Source organism: Bos indicus, chromosome 4 (assembly GCF_029378745.1).
Source record: "Bos indicus isolate NIAB-ARS_2022 breed Sahiwal x Tharparkar chromosome 4, NIAB-ARS_B.indTharparkar_mat_pri_1.0, whole genome shotgun sequence".
NCBI classification, from domain to species: domain Eukaryota; kingdom Metazoa; phylum Chordata; class Mammalia; order Artiodactyla; family Bovidae; genus Bos; species Bos indicus.
Genome location: NC_091763.1, coordinates 114,312,557 through 114,328,220, shown reverse-complemented (window position 1 = coordinate 114,328,220; position 15,664 = coordinate 114,312,557). Strand labels below are relative to the sequence as shown.

At 44.7% G+C, this 15,664-nt stretch overlaps 1 protein-coding gene across 3 annotated transcripts in view; it reads left to right on the top strand.

Annotated features, from left to right (window-relative positions):
* The window catches only part of RHEB (Ras homolog, mTORC1 binding), a 53,846-nt gene that overhangs the window by 34,575 nt on the left and 3,607 nt on the right, over nt 1-15,664 (top strand). For 2 of the 3 annotated variants that reach the window (XM_019959354.2, XM_070788443.1), the window contains 5 exons: nt 4,888-4,955; nt 11,030-11,112; nt 11,734-11,790; nt 11,898-11,945; nt 12,609-12,690. In XM_019959354.2, coding sequence (XP_019814913.1) covers nt 4,888-4,955; nt 11,030-11,112; nt 11,734-11,790; nt 11,898-11,945; nt 12,609-12,690 — 338 coding nt within the window. The remainder of the gene's footprint in view (nt 1-4,887; nt 4,956-11,029; nt 11,113-11,733; nt 11,791-11,897; nt 11,946-12,608; nt 12,691-15,664) is intronic. The other variant, XM_070788444.1, reaches the window with a different exon arrangement.

Here is a 15,664-nt window from a genome sequence, read left to right as displayed (position 1 = left end):
AATGGTTCTTCTAATTCTTTAGCTTTGTGCCATTTAAAATTGAAGAGGAAGGAAAGCCATGTTGTATATAAATACATTTTCTTTGTATGTAAGTAATGGACCTGATGAAAGTGGGACTTTCTTACCTTGATGCTGTCTCGAAACCAGAATATAATCCTACCTTGAAGGCTGTCAGCATCATCTTTAATCACATTGTTAATATTTTCCTAACACTTAGTATTCAGTAATGAAGATTTTTTTTGGCAAGATCAGAAATGATTGTCAGAGTATGAGTCCCTTTAAAGTTCATGAGGTGGGACCTCCCTGGTGGTCCAGTGGCTAAGAGTTCTCCTGCCAGCAGAGGGGACAGAGGTTCAACCCCTGGTCCTGGAAGATTTCACTTACCGCAGAGCAATTGCTGAGCCCTTGCTCCAGAGCCCATGCTCCGCAACAAAGGAAGCCCAAGCACTGCAGCCAGAGAGGAGCTCCTGCTCACCACATCTAGAGAAAGCCCATGCAGCAGTGAAGACCCAGCCCAGCCGGAAACAAATAATAAAAAAAATTTTTTTTAATTTATGAGGCATATACAGATATCACTTTCCATATATGAGGCTTCTGACCAACTAATACAGTGAGAAACCCTCCACCCTTCCCCCCACAATGTAGCGGGAAAAAATTGCTCAGAGAAAACAAGGAACGAGCAAGGAAATGGTTGTCATAAACTTGTTAGTAGCATCATAAATGAATGTGTGGTTTTATGGTTTTGAAAAACAGTACTCTAAATCTGGGAACCGCTACACCTGACTTTATAATCTAGTCCAAGTTGTTGCTAGCAGACATTCACTAGTAACACATCTCTGAAGTATCACTGCAGAAGCAAAAATTCTGGGACTCGGTCATCTTTTAACAGGGGTTTAAGAGAATAGCATCAATAAAACCATGGTAATATTTTCTAGTTTGAGGAAATTTCTAGACCACATACTGCTCTGCCAATGTGCTTTTTTATATACTGTAGTGTTACTTCCACAACTCAATTCAAACTAGATTGATGTAACGGTGGTGGTGGTTCAGTTGCTCAGTTGTGTCCGACTCTTTGGGACCCCGTGGCCTGCAACACACCAGACATCCGTGTCTTTCACTATCTCCTGGAGTTTGCTCAAACTCATGTCCGTTGAGTAGGTGATGCTATCCGACCATCTTGTCCTCTGTTGTTGCCTTCTTCTGCCTTCAATCTTTCCCAGCATCAGGGTCTTTTCCAAGGAGTCAGTTCTTCCCTTCAGGTGGCCAGAGTATTGGAGTTTCAGCTTCAGCATCAGTCCTTCCAGGAAATATTCAGGATTGATTTCTTTTAGAATTGACTGGTTGGCTCTCCTTGCAGTCCAAGGGACTCTCAACAGCCTTCTCCAACACCACAGTTCAAAAGCATCAATTCTTTGGCGCTCAGCTTTCTTTATGGTCCAACTCTCATATCCATACATGACTACTGGAAAAACCATAGCTTTGACTAGATGGACCTTTGTCGGCAAAGTAATGTCTCTGCTTTTAATAAGCTGTCTTGGTTGGTCATAGCTTTCCTTCCAAGGAGCAAGCATACATTAATTTCATGGCTGCTGTCACACCTCAGTTAAAGCTAAATCAATACGATGAAATCTCACAGCGGTAGTTTATAAGTTAAAGGACAGCTAGCAGCGGCTCACAGTCTCCGCCATCTGAAAGTAGTGCTGTTAGGGGATTAGTACAGCTCCTCACCGGAGGTTGGAAAATTCTCCTTAGGCGTTGTGCCGCATCACCAAGCGTTGCATGGTGGGTAACTTGTCCAGCAGACTATGAATCAGTTCTCAGCACACATTAGTAACGCAGATCTTATTTTGTGAGTACCTCATTTTAGAAATCTTTATTAATATGCTGCTTATTTGCTTATTAGATTTAACTTTAGCTCGTAAGCAGCTGTTCGTCTTGCTGGCGGCAGTTTCAGGGTTTGAGGTTGGAAATTGGAGGAATTTCTCTAGTGATAGGAAAAGGGAGGGAAAGAGGAGAGCCCAAGGACAGGGTCGCAGGGGCCGGCCGCCTTTCCCTTCTACACCGGGAGGTCGTGTCGAGTGTCTTGTCTTTCCAGGCTATGGAACCCACAGTGCCTCTCGTTGCACTTCCCTTTTTTCTGTAGTAACAAGAAGAGGCAGTGTTCCTGCGGCAGATGGAAGGTCTTCAGTTTCATTTCACTGCTGTGTGTAGGAGGATTTACATCCTCTTCCTAGGCAATGAAATGCTAAAACGCTTATTAATATCTTGTTTCTTCTCTGTCTCTCCCCTCACTGGCCACTACGTCCCCTGTTGCTTGGTTGAATCTCATATGTCTTTCTGACCAGGCCTCGCAGTGCCCCCAGCGCTCAGACCTTTGCTCTCTGGTGACCCTGTCTCTCCCCTCAACTCAGCTGTTTTCTTTAGCTGCCCCTGTTGCCCCTTGGATATTTCCTGGGCTTCCACACTGAACATAACTAAACCCAGCCACACCGCCCCCCAACCCCCACCGCAGCTCCTCCAGGCCTTGCCTCTGCTGATACCTGGTGACTTGGGCCTCGAGTCGCTCAGGCCACAAGCTCAGGAGTCATCCTGATCTGCAGTCTCTCAACCTGCCTCCAGTCTGTGAGAAAACCCTCTGGCTCCCCCTGTGCACTACATCCAGAATCTGCCGTTTCTCAGCCCTCCAGTTCAGGCCCCCATCCTTCCCAGATCATGATAGTCTAGATGGCGTCTCCCTGTGTCCCTCATCCATTTTTGTCCATCTCATTACTCATGGCATAGCCAGAGTGATCTTTTCTTTAAATACAGATTGCACCAGGTTACTGACTACGTCCTAGTGTGTTCATTACTTTGCCCCTCTCCCCACCCCCTACCCTCACTGTTCTCGCAGTCTCAGTGGCTTAGTCTTTCTCACTTTTCCTTGACTTTCTTACTTTTTAACTTGCAGTTTCAGCTCTGCCTGGATGCTTTTCATAGAGAAGCTAATTGACTGTGTGTGTCTGTCTCTCTATCTGCTTATCCTCCCTTTCCTGGGGTGTCAGCTCACTGAGGTCAGAGACTGCAGTATCTTGAACACCTGGAATAGTGCTGGCGGTGATCACCGGTCCCCAGGAAAGAGTTCCTGAGCAATGAATGTTCTGTCTCGGTGATCTTGAGCTTCTTGCTCACCAGCATCCCTGACAGAGCTTCCATGGAGTCTCAGATGTGCTTCTGGTCTCACGTGACTGAGTGTGATGGGGAGGGGGCAGGTCTTCACACAGCACACCACGACTGCCCCCGGCTCACAGGGATCAGGAGCACAGTCAGTCCGCTGTGCACCCCAAATTCAGGGTTACAGCGTAGGGGAGGAGTTCAGTTCAGTCGCTCAGTCGTGTCTGATTCTTTGCGACCCCATGAGTTGCAGCACGCCAGGCCTCCCTGTCCATCACCAAGTCCCGGAGTTCACTCAGACTCATGTCCATCGAGTCGGTGATGCCATCCAGCCATCTCATCCTCTGTCGTCCCCTTCTCCTCCTGCCCCCAATCCCTCCCAGCATCAGAGTCTTTTCCAGTGAGTCAACTCTTCGAATGAGGTGGCCAAAGTACTGGAGTTTCAGCTCCAGCATCATTCCTTCCAAAGAACACCCAGGACTGATCTCCTTTAGGATGGGGGAAGAGTACAGTAGCATTTTTTTCTTAGAAGTGATGAAAGCAGTTTATCTTGGGTACTCCCTCTCTTGATATATTCTGATTCAGTTTTCATCCAGTGTGATGATTTCACTGAAGTGATGGTTTTCAGAAAGAGCACAGGAATGATAGTGTGGCAGCCGGCTTGGGTGGTCTGCTCTGCGATTCTCGCTTCCCTGATTCTAGCCCCACCCTAGTCGAGTCAGAAAGACTTGGTGCTAGGATGAGTCTCTTCGACTATCGCTTGTCTTGGGGGCGAGCCTTTCTCTCCCAGGCGAATTCATCCTTGACGTAAGATCTCTCCTCCTCTTCACAGCTTTCTCTCAGGATTTTCATCAGTCACTTTTTGCTTTCTCTTTCGTCTGTGGCAGAAGTGGGTCCTTTCTCAGTGGTGCAAGGGGTGGATTCTGTTGGCCACTCCAGTCAGGTAGGGGGCCAGCCAGGAGACTGAGGACTCAGGCTGAGTCAAGATGCTGGGCCTGGGGTGTGCAGAAGAAATCTGTTCCATTTATTTACCAGGGCTCAGATGGTTATTTACCAGGGGTTCATAGCCTATTACTATTAATAGTTCTTTCCTCTTTCATCTCTATTTGTTTGCTCTCTTTCTCCTTAGAATTATGAACTTTCCCTAAGTGATTTGAGTCTGATTCCCACCCACCCCCCTGATAGGGAAAAGCAGTTGTGACAAATTGCTTCCAGCCTTAAGCCAAGTCAGAGTGGTGACTTCACAAAGAACATCTATTCTGTGCCGTTCTATTTCTCGATAAAATTGTTTAATTTTTTATGCACTGGAAGTTCTTAGCACTTCGGTTAATATTAGCTCTTTGTGTTCTGACACCAGACTTGCTATAAATTAATGAAAAGTTGTGTGCTTTGGATCCATTCTAGACCTCAGACTTTATATGTTGCACTTTTTCACAAGAGGGCTGTCCACAGAGTATTCAAACTGCTTTGTATAAGATATGAAGTATTGTCTGCTCTCAGTTTCTCTGAAAACAGTTCGAGGTTTGCCTGACGTTGGTTTTCGTAAGTTGTCACTGCTTAGTTAAATAATGGAAGAAGGGAAGAGTCTATTAACTTGGACAGTCTTTTTGTTTTCTGGGATCGTTTTATGAGATTATTAAGGACTCTGCTTAATTGGTTGTCATTATTCAAGCTTTCAGTGATCGAAAGTTCGTTTTTTTCCAGCTAACAAATACTTTAATTCCTTTTTCACTGTAGCTTTCACAAAATTGATCACAGTAAATGGACAGGAGTATCATCTTCAACTTGTGGACACAGCTGGGCAGGTAAGTGTCAGAATCCGTACAGCATGTCTGGCATCCTGGCCCTGCTACTGATTCGTAAGCACAAGGACGATGCCAAGAGAGCCCCTGTGATTTTGTGTGTTTAGACATCAGTAGGCTGTCTGCTTTGTCTTTTCAAAGAGACTTAACGGAAGTTTTTTCAAATAATTAGCTTGTTTTTCTACTTCAGAATTTGTTTTGAATATATTCATGATGACATTGTAAAGGTTTATATTTATTACAGGATAGTTTTCTATTTTCTAAACATTGATTCCATATCAGAGGATCACATCAGTGCTTTTCCTCCCTTTGAAATACATCTCCTTCTACATTAAGAACAAAAGTAGATCTTTTCCAGGGGAAAAGGCATGGGAAAGGTATAGGGCAGAAACAAGCCGGTTGTCTGGATTTATTATATGATTACAAGATTAAAGAGTGTCAGTTTTCCTTGCTAGACAGTAATTGCCAAAGGTAAGTAACCCCTCCCCCCAAAAGATATTCACAGGTTAATGTGACAGTGAAGGTGGCGAGTGGTCGCTGGCACCAGTGGTGAAGAATCCACCTGCCAGTGCAGGAGACATAAGAGATGGGAGTTGGATCCCTGGGTCAGGAAAATCCCCTGGGGAGGGTATGGCAGCCCACTCCAGTATTCTTGCCTGGAGAATCCCACGGGCAGAGGATTCTGGCGGGCTACAGTCCATGGGGTCTCGAAGAGTTGGGCATAACTGAAGCAGCTTAGCATGCATGCAAAGGATAAAAGAAGAGAACTTCAAAGGAACAGAGAGAACCCTTTGACAGCTCATCTTCCCCATTGCATATCACCCAGTCCTACTTTGATTAAAAACTGCTTTGTTCAGCTGAATTTATGACCTGCCTTGAGGCTGGGACCTGTAAAGACGCTGGCATGCCACCTTGTGTCTTAGAATCAACAGAGGATCAGACTGGCAGGCAGGTGAGAGTCAGGTAGACTGTCTGCCATGTTAAATGGAGGCTTTTTTTCTGGAACCTGGGAAAACGGATAGACCTAGAAGGATGCGGCCTGCCTTCTGGGTTTGGAATGATTCCCTCTGCTTCATATTTTGAAGTGAAAGAAGAAGGAAAGTGTAAACCGCACCCCCCACCACCACCCCCCCCCCCCCCCCCCCCCCCAGTGAAGCAAGAGAATAGCTGTATTGAGTCATTTTGGCATCCTGGAGTTTCCTTTCTGGAAGCTTCAGATACAGCAAATGTGTGTGTCCCAGAGCTGTAACACCCAGCTCGTTCACTCAACGTCCGTGACCTCATGGGGTTTTCTTAGAGAGAGCCATTCTAGGCTTTCAGTCAATGCAGTCCCTGCCCATTGCAGAGTGGGAGCCTACTGGAACAAGAGAAACAACAGAAATCTTCACCAGCGACCGGCCTCATAGATGACTGATTACGTGGCTTAGAAACCAGTGTAGAAGAGCCCCTGGGGTAGGGCCTTATTCTGAGTGTGTTCTATGAGGTTTTGTTTTGCTCTGAAGTATAAACGTACACTTTGCCATTAACTGTTTTAATGATGGAGTGATACAAAGAATGACCCCGAGAGGGCCAGAGCTCTCAGGGACTGTGTCTGGTGTGAGTGTGATAGGAGTGTGGGCTAAGTCCTGAGCCCTGCTGTCTCGCTCCTTTGGATTTTGTTACCACTGGCTCAAAATATTTAGAGAATCTCTGCACAGATTATACCCAGATGAGGTGCTTTGAATAATTTGTTCTCATTGCAGCTAATAGTTCCTAAAGGCTGTATTCACACTTGGGAGACCATTAAAGGCTGTGCTGTGTTTATGTACCACTCAGGATGGGACAGCCAGGGCAGTATTTCTTGTGTCACGGTCCCACCCTCTTTCTGTAGAAATTGGATGGCATGGCACTTACATTTACTGCTCCAAGAGCTCTTTTTAAATTGGACTCCTGTGGGCTGGGTCTGGGGTTAAGACTGTGGTAGCAAGGAAGAATGATTAAAGGGCAGTTTCCGTAAAAGCAGTCTGTAATACATTTGTTCACTCAGGCATTTGAGGAGTAAAATTATATGTAATCAATTACTGTATAGCAGTATTCAGAAAACGAAGATCATGGCATCTGGTCCCATCACTTCATGGGAAATAGATGGGGAAACAGTGGAAACAGTGTCAGACTTTATTTTGGGGGGCTCCAAAATCACTGCAAATGGTGATCGCAGCCATAAATAAAAGATGCTTACTCCTTGGAAGGAAAGTTATGACCAACCTAGATAGCATATTGAAAAGCAGAGACATGACTTTGCCAACAAAGGTCCTTCCAGTCAAGGCTATGGTTTTTCCAGTGGTCATGTATGGATGTGAGAGTTGGACTGTGAAGAAAGCTGAGCGCCGAAGAATTGATGCTTTTGAACTGTGGTGTTGGAGAAGACTCTTGAGAGTCCCTTGGACTGCAAGAAGATCCAACCAGTCCATCCTAAAGGAGATCAGTCCTGGGTGTTCTTTGGAAGGACTGATGCTAAAGCTGAAACTACAGTACTTTGGCCACCTCATGTGAAGAGTTGACTCGTTGGAAAAGACCCTGATGCTGGGAGGGATTGGGGGCAGGAGGAGAAGGGGACGACAGAGGATGAGATGGCTGGATAGCATCAGCGACTCTATGGACATGAGTTTCAGTAAACTCCGGGAGCTGGTGATGGACAGGGAGGCCTGGCGTGCTGCGATTTATGGGGTCGCAAAGAGTCGGACACGACTGAAGGACTGAACTGGACTGAATTAAATATTTGATAGCAAGTACTGTTTATTTAGTAGTTTATTTATTTTATGCAGCTGATTTAATTGCCCAGCTAGGGATCGTGATGAACATAGTAAATACAAGTTGGTTATTTTTAGTTTGCATGAAATATTTTGTTTTGGTCTAGTTTAAGTAAGCTCATGACAAGTGAGTTAGAGACAGTCAATTTTAATGTCAAATTCCCGCGCCCCGCCGCGCCTCCCCCCCCCCCCCCCCCCCCCCCCCGCTTTTTTGTTGTCTTTTAAGGTCATCTAGAAATACATGTACATGTTAATAGAAATGAAATAACGCAAAAAGGTAAATAGTCAAATCTTTCTACTATAGCTGTCTTAGCTTTCCTCTGCCAGCAGTAACCCATTGTAAGTTTTTAGTAAATGCTTCCAAGCTCTTTTATACATGAACGTGCAAATATATTTCAAGTTTTTTCTTTTATTTTCTACACAAAAAGTAATGTGTTTCTGTGTCTCCATCTTGGAGACTATTTTGACTATGTACAGACAGCCCGCCCTGCCTGCCCCGCCAGGACTGTATACTAGCCCATTGTTTGGATATATCCTTTGTTGTTTAGTCAGTAAGTCATGTCCGACTCTGCGACCCGTGGCCTGTAGCCCACCAGACTCCCTGCCCGTGGGATTTCCCAGGCGAAGAATGCTGGGGTGGGTTGTCATTTCCTTCCCCAGGGGATCTTCCTGACCCAGGGACTGAATCCACATCTGCACTGGCAGGCAGGGTTTTTGCCACCGAGCTGCCTCAGAAGCCCAGGATGCGTCACCACGTGACTGGTGGTCAGCCCTTAGGTTGTTTCCGGTCCGGCCGCCAGCAGTGCTGCAGTCAGTACCTTGTATTGCTTTAGAAAGCTGGTTATGTCTGGCACGTATAGAAGAAGACTTCCTGGGTCGGGGGCTCCTGGACCCACAGGGTCACCTGCTTGGCAGCAGGCAGCTGGACTGCCTGTTTCCCTGGAGCCTCACCATCACGATGTGTAACCAATTTTTTTTATATTTGCCAGTCTGCTGGGTGAAAAATAGTATCCCAGTGTCATTTTAATTGTCTTTCTTATTAAGGAATTTGATCTTATTTTCCTGTGTTTGAGGACATTTTTATTTCCGTTTTGTAAATTATCTTGTCTGTTCACATCCCTCACCCTTGTCTTTTGGCAGGATGGTCTTTGCTTGCTGATTATAAAAATCCCTTAATATGTGAAGAAAATTAGCATTTAGTATATGAGCTGCACTTTGAGGTTTTGTTTTCAGTCTTCCTTTTGTTTGAAAGACTTTGAGCTGTGAAGAACTTCTTCATTTTCATATAGTTGAGTTGATTAATCCCTTTTGAGCCAAGACCGTTGTTTGTTTGTTTTTAATTCTCCCGTCCACCGTGTGCACAGTCAGTTTTCATCTGCAAGCCTTTGACTCCTCTGGAGTACGCCCTTGCTAAGGTGTGAGGTAGAGATCCAGGGTAGTCGTTTACCCCCAGGTGGCTCTGCATTTGTTCGCCGTACGTTTAGCTGAAGGTTACCTTTCATCCGTACGGATTTGAAATGCCAGTGTTATATGCCTGCTTCCTGGATCTGTTTGGGGCTTTGCAGACTTGCCAGTCTGCTCCATTCATGAGTAATCCTGCTCTGTTTCAATCTCTAGCTCTATGGTTTCCATCCACCTGCTATGCCGTTGCTGTTCTTTCTCAGGAAGTACACTTTTCATCAGGAGTATGTTACATTCGTGTATAATTTAGGATTAATTAATAGGTATCCTTACGAGTCTGCATATTCTTGCTGAAGTCTGTGGCACACTCTTCAGCTGATTTAAGTCTTTTTATCTTTTAGGACTATCTTAAGATTTTCTTCAGCTGGACCATATATTACACTTCTATTTTCTTAGGTTTTATTCCTAGGAATTTTGTCTTCTTTGGTCACTGTTAAAGCTGAGGGTCTTTTTCCTCCATTTTACTTTCTTACTACTTTTTTCACACTGTGCCTCTTGAAAATGATGAAATTTTTAACTTTGAGTCTACTGTCACTGAACTCTCTACTAAAAGCATTTGAAATTTTGTTTTAATCTGGGTAGAAAGATCTGTCATTCCATTAATAATTTGATTTTCAACATCACTAAAGTGAATTAAACTTAATCATAACTGTACTAATAATTAATGGTTTTACTTTGCATATGTAGTAAGCTCTGTGATGTTGAAATGCTATTATCTGATTAATATCAGAGCATTGGTAGTTCTCTTTTTTTAAAAACACATTAGCATGGGGTAGTGATTCAGGGTCATTGTCATAACCACACTGGACTTGCACAGTTAACAGAGACAGTTACTTGATGTGAGGACGGCTTGGTGTGATTTTCCTACAGTAGAGCTTGGGATGGGATGGCATAGTAGCAGCTGTATTTCAGCTGAAGCAGGAAATGTTTGTACCAGACAGTGGCGCTCTTGAATCCTGCATTCACGTTAGCCACTTTCGTGCGCTTTAAATAATTATGTACGCAAAGCGCCAGGGTTCTTCATAAAGCTTTACAAAACTGGTCCTAATGGGCAGTGGTGTAAGGTGTGCCTTTAATTCCTAAAGTTGCTCAATAAACAGCTCATTCGATCCTAAAAAGTCTGAGTTATGCTGACTTGAGTCTGGTGTTTCTTCAGTCAGCCTGAAGCAGCCCACTAATGACCATGGACTGGGCTCAGGCCATTGTGACTCACGTGAGGGAAATAGGTGAAAACACACATTGATGGAATAAACTAGAGCACACGTGAATTTTCTGCAAGGCCTAAAGGACTCTGGGTTTTAATGTCCATAAGAAATGTGGTGGTGCTTTTCCTTGACACAGGATCACGTAGCCAGTCTTTTCATTCCTTCTGTCTCTCACAAACTGCAAGACGTTAGCCATCCCTAGAAAGTCTTAGACTAGCCTGAGCCATTTACCAGTATTGGCTTAAAGCATATTACTGCCCCCAAACCAGCCTTAAATCTTGGGTGTATAAAAGCTATATCTCTAAAATAATCTGCTTTCTGCTTGCTTTGATCTCTTTGACCGTGTGATGGTCCAGATTGCTTGTTACCCTGTATAAAGACTTCGTTGTTGTTTAATTGCTTAGAGTGTCTGACTCTCTCATGACTCCATGGACAGTAGCCTGGCAGGCTCCTCCCAGGCAAGAACACTAGAGTGGGCAGCCATTTCCTCCTCCAGGGGGTCTTCCTGACCCAGAGATCCAACCCCGGTCTCCTGCATTGCAGGCAAACTCTTTACCACTGAGCCACCAGGGAAGCCCCATGTGAAGACTTTATTCAAATGTAATTATTTTTTCTTCCACAGGATGAATATTCCATCTTTCCTCAGACATACTCCATAGATATTAATGGCTATATTCTTGTGTATTCTGTTACATCAATCAAAAGGTAAGGCCTGCTTCTTCTTGCTTGAGTTTATTTGCCGTGCTTAGGTGACGTTAATCTTTCTGAGGGATTATGCTGGAATTGGCAGTAGTAACAATCAGACTTTAATGGTTTTTAGTGGTTGTCTGGTGGAGCAAACAGGTTGTTAAGGGAAAAAATTATCCCATTAGATATTCTTTTGCACCAGTGGAATAAAAAACCATGTCTTACCTCAGACTGCCCAGAATAGTGAATGAACATGATCTGAGCTTTCCTACTAATTAAAATGGGAAATACTTAATTGATTTATTTTTCTGTGTTTGTACCTTATTAGTGTAGAGCATGGGCTGATTGCTAAGGAACGTTCTACAAATGTTTTATTCAGAGATTAAATCAGCCCAGTTGTAAACGTTCCAATTTAAGTATCTTGCCTATTCCACCTTGAATATTCTCAGTAAGGGCTGCTGAGTGTTGAATACATAAACGTGAAAAAGAGTGCTAGGAAAAAATAAAGGAATTCCTTGTGTTCAGTTTACTTTATATTAAAAGGGTGAGTCTACTGTTACCAATATAAATATCAATAACAACCATTTTAGAATGTCACCACTAAAATGGGTGCCTGATTTCATGCTTTTTGTTTTATAGCTTTGAAGTGATCAAAGTTATCCATGGTAAATTGTTGGATATGGTGGGGAAAGTACAGTAAGTAGCAATAGTTTATCTCTTTTTTCAGATATACTAGTATCATCTGAACAATCAATTCAGGCACTGACTAAAAAAATTGGCTTTTTTTCCCCTTGTGTTAACAGGATACCTATTATGTTGGTCGGGAATAAGAAAGACCTACATATGGAAAGGTATGTAGCTTCTAAATACTGCTATATAAAGGGATGTAGTCACTGAGGTTCTGTTTTTAATTGTTCTTAAAGCCAGAATATTTTTAGCTGTAGCATTTCTGTTTTCAGAAGTGTGGCGATGACTGCATAACAGAGACAAAACTGCAGTAAAAAATTCTCACCCATCGTGGAAAATGTTTCCTCTTAAAAAGAGGGCACACACTGTAGAAAATTATCTTCAGATGCTTTTACCGTTTTGCACAAAGCAGACTAAAAAGACAGTGGTAGTGCTGGTTTAGTCCACACAGTTTTCTGAGCACCAGGCTGAGGACCCTGTTCCTGGGGAGCTCAGCATCTGGAGGAAGACCCAGCCCATGGGCAGCAGGGGGGCACTGTGGGCCCTTTCAGAATTGCCTGTCTAGGGGGGCTTACAGCCGAGCTGCTGAGAAAGGAGTCGACTATTTCGGAGGCCAGAGTCCTGGAGTTCTGTTCTCTGAACCATAGGGGATTTGCAGGAGCTGGGCAGCCCCATCAGGCAGTGTCCGCCCTGCCCCAGCTCGGGGTGGCGGAGAGACTCTGCGTGTGCTCTGGATGAGACTGAGCCAACTGCCTCATCAGTTAGTTACACACACCTTACGTGGTAAAGAGCAAAGTACTTCGATTAAAATTTTCTGTTTCCATTAGGGTGATCAGTTATGAAGAAGGGAAAGCATTAGCAGAGTCTTGGAACGCAGCGTTTTTGGAATCATCTGCTAAAGAAAATCAGGTACGTGGTTTTGAAAACTCACGCTGCCCTGTATCCCCTCAGTCGTGGGCGTGTGTGTTGCTGAGTCAGCGTTTCCGTGCCGTCTCCATCACTCCTGTTCAGTCTTCCTCCTCCCACCATCTCAAGTACCCAGCTCTGGGTTGCTTTAGGAAGATAAAAGGCTGTTGATATTTTAATTCAGTCAGTGTTCTAAGTATGATGGGACCTAGAATATTTGTATGATAAATAGATATTAATTAGCGTAAAGGCAATACTTGCTTTGCGAACACGTAGTCTTATTTTTGTTTCATGCTGAAGGCTGGTACAGAACTAAGTCCAGGCGTGGAAGAGAAACAAGAATAATTTGAAGTCACTTTGGCAGTTTGGTTGTTGTGCCTCCCCCCTTTTGTCTTGGGTAAAACTGAATGAGATGTATGTGTTGTTTTTAAACATAGAAACCAGTGAGAACCATTCCGCAAGCATGCTTCACCAGCGTCAGCCCTGCAAGTAGCTGCTCCTTTTCAGGCCTGTGTGAGGAGGGATGTCAGTTCTCTGTCAGCAGGCTTCCCGTGTCCTCTTTTTCCTCTTCCTTCCTTGAGACCCAGAGCGGCCCAGCTTGCCTCCCACCTCCACATTCTCACCAGTGTTTCTGTTCGCTGCAGATCAGATGATGTCACTCACCTAAAAACTGTCAGTGGGTTGCCCGTCTGTCGAACAAGCCTCAAAGTGCTCAGCGTGGTGATGAGTGCAGGGTGTGAATCACACTTTTCCAGTTTCTTCTTCCACCGCATCCTGCGCTTGGCAGGCCCACCAAACCCCTCCCTCTCCCCTCAACACCGTGGCGCTTGCAGATGCCTCCCCTGTGCGCTCACGGTTCTCTAACATGATTAGCTGCATACTTAAAGTCTTCTCAACACGTTATCTTGTCTGATCCTCAGGTAAAATGAATTGGCTTGCATTTTTGTGAGAAAACTACAGTTTGGGGGTTGGGAGAAGGACAGTGGGCTGTCCTTCCCCAGCTCCGCCCCCTCTCCCCACCAAGACCCCTGCCCTTGGAAACGCTTCTCAATTCCCACCTCCTCCTTGGCCCTCAGGAGTCCTCCAGCCAAAATTAGTTTCTTCTTGCTTATCCCCTTTGTTTCATCCTGAGATTCAAGGATAGTATCACTGAGCTTTCTGTTCTCCATAATTTGTACAGACAGTAGTTCTGTTTCTAGTGGGTGCCTGGTCAACCCAGGGATCCCCTGACAGGCAGATCTGTTTGTCCCCGTGTCAGCAGGTGAGGGAACTTAAATCTATGCAGTTGCCTCCTGGGCTGTAGATAGCAAGACATTTATCTCCAGTCGTTTAGTTTCTGAGTGCAGACCCTGGTGGCTCAGACGGTAGAGAATCTGCCTGCAATCCAGGATACCCAGGTTCAATCCCTGGGTTGGAAAGATCCCCTGGAGAAGGGAATGGCAACCTACTCCAGTATTCTTGCCTAGAGAATTCAGTGGACAGAGGAGCCTGGCGGACTATAGTCCTCCGAGTCAGACACAACTGAGCAACTAACACACACACACACACACACAGACACACACACACACAGTGAGAATTCAGATAATAAGAGCTGAGAGATACTGTGTTGTCTCTAACTGAATTAAACTAAACATTGGGTGTCTTATGTACCCTTCAGATCATCTAGTTGATCTGTCTCATTTTATAAGTGAGGCATTTAAGGTCCAAAAGGTGAATAACCTTTTATGATCACTCTGTACTTCAGATGGTGTAAAAACTTGGACTGAATTTTAAATTTAACCCAAATCTAGTCCTCTGTACCATGCTTTCTGATAGATGAGAAGACAAGGCCTGTGCCTGACCCAAAGTGTAGCAGAGATGATAGTATTCCTGAGGGAGAGATGGAGACTGTTCTGTATTTAAATGTCTCTGTGAACCTGGTGTAAAATGGATCTGGTCTAAAATGGCTGGTATAAAAGACATTTCCAGTCCGTTGGAGAGAGTCAAGTATGTTTTGGAAATGATTGTCTTAGGAGTGGTGATGGTGTTGGGATTAGGAAGAAACTACATCCTTATTCTTAGCAAATGCGAACCAGAGTATTTAGGGGCCAAGTTTCATAATGCCTGCTACTTAGTTTCAGAGGGAATAGATGGGTAGATGGATAGAGGGAGAGCAAGCAAATACAGCACAGACGTTAACATTTGGTGAACTCGGGAGCGGAGCCCAATGGTTGTTACACAGTTGACCCCATTTTTCTGTGTGCTTGAAAGTTTACATTATAAAGATGTGAAGGTGGTCAGAAAGTATAAACTACAGGCTATAAAATGAGTCTTGGGGATATGATATACAGCGTGGTGACTATGCAGTATATTTGCAAACGGCTAAGAAAAGAGTGGATCCTAAAAGTTCTCATCACAAGAAGAAACGAATGCTGACTGTGAACCAGACTTGGTGCAGTGGTCCTTTCCCAGTGCGTACTCGCGTCGAGTCGCTGCGTTGTACACCTGGAGCATATGTTTGGTGACAGCTGTATCTCAGCTGAAACATGTTCCGGGGTGAGGAGTGCGGCTGAAACGCCCTACACTTTCTCTGGTCCGTTTACTGGCTTCCCTCTGCTTTGGTTCTCTTTGGAGAAAATCCCAGGATCCAGGAGCAGTTACTCTCTTCGACTTGACAGTCACGCAGGCGCCAGCAGCCGCTCCGCTCTCCTTGGGGCCCGTGGTCCCTGTGCTGTGTGTCGTGTGTGTGTGTTGCTCGGGACGTGTCTGGCGGTTCCTTTCTTACTCTTTCCAGCGGCCTCAAAGTGTAGACACTTCATGGACCTGCCTCCGTGTAATCAAGAGGAATTGCCTGGTAAACCTCAGGCTAGTTTATCTTTTGAGAGTGACCTAGGGTTGTGGTCACTGAGAGTGGCCTAGTTGGCTTAGGGTTTGTTGCTGAACTCCATTTTGGTCTGAGGATGCAGGCCTGTCCTGTCTGGTTTATGTTATACTTTAG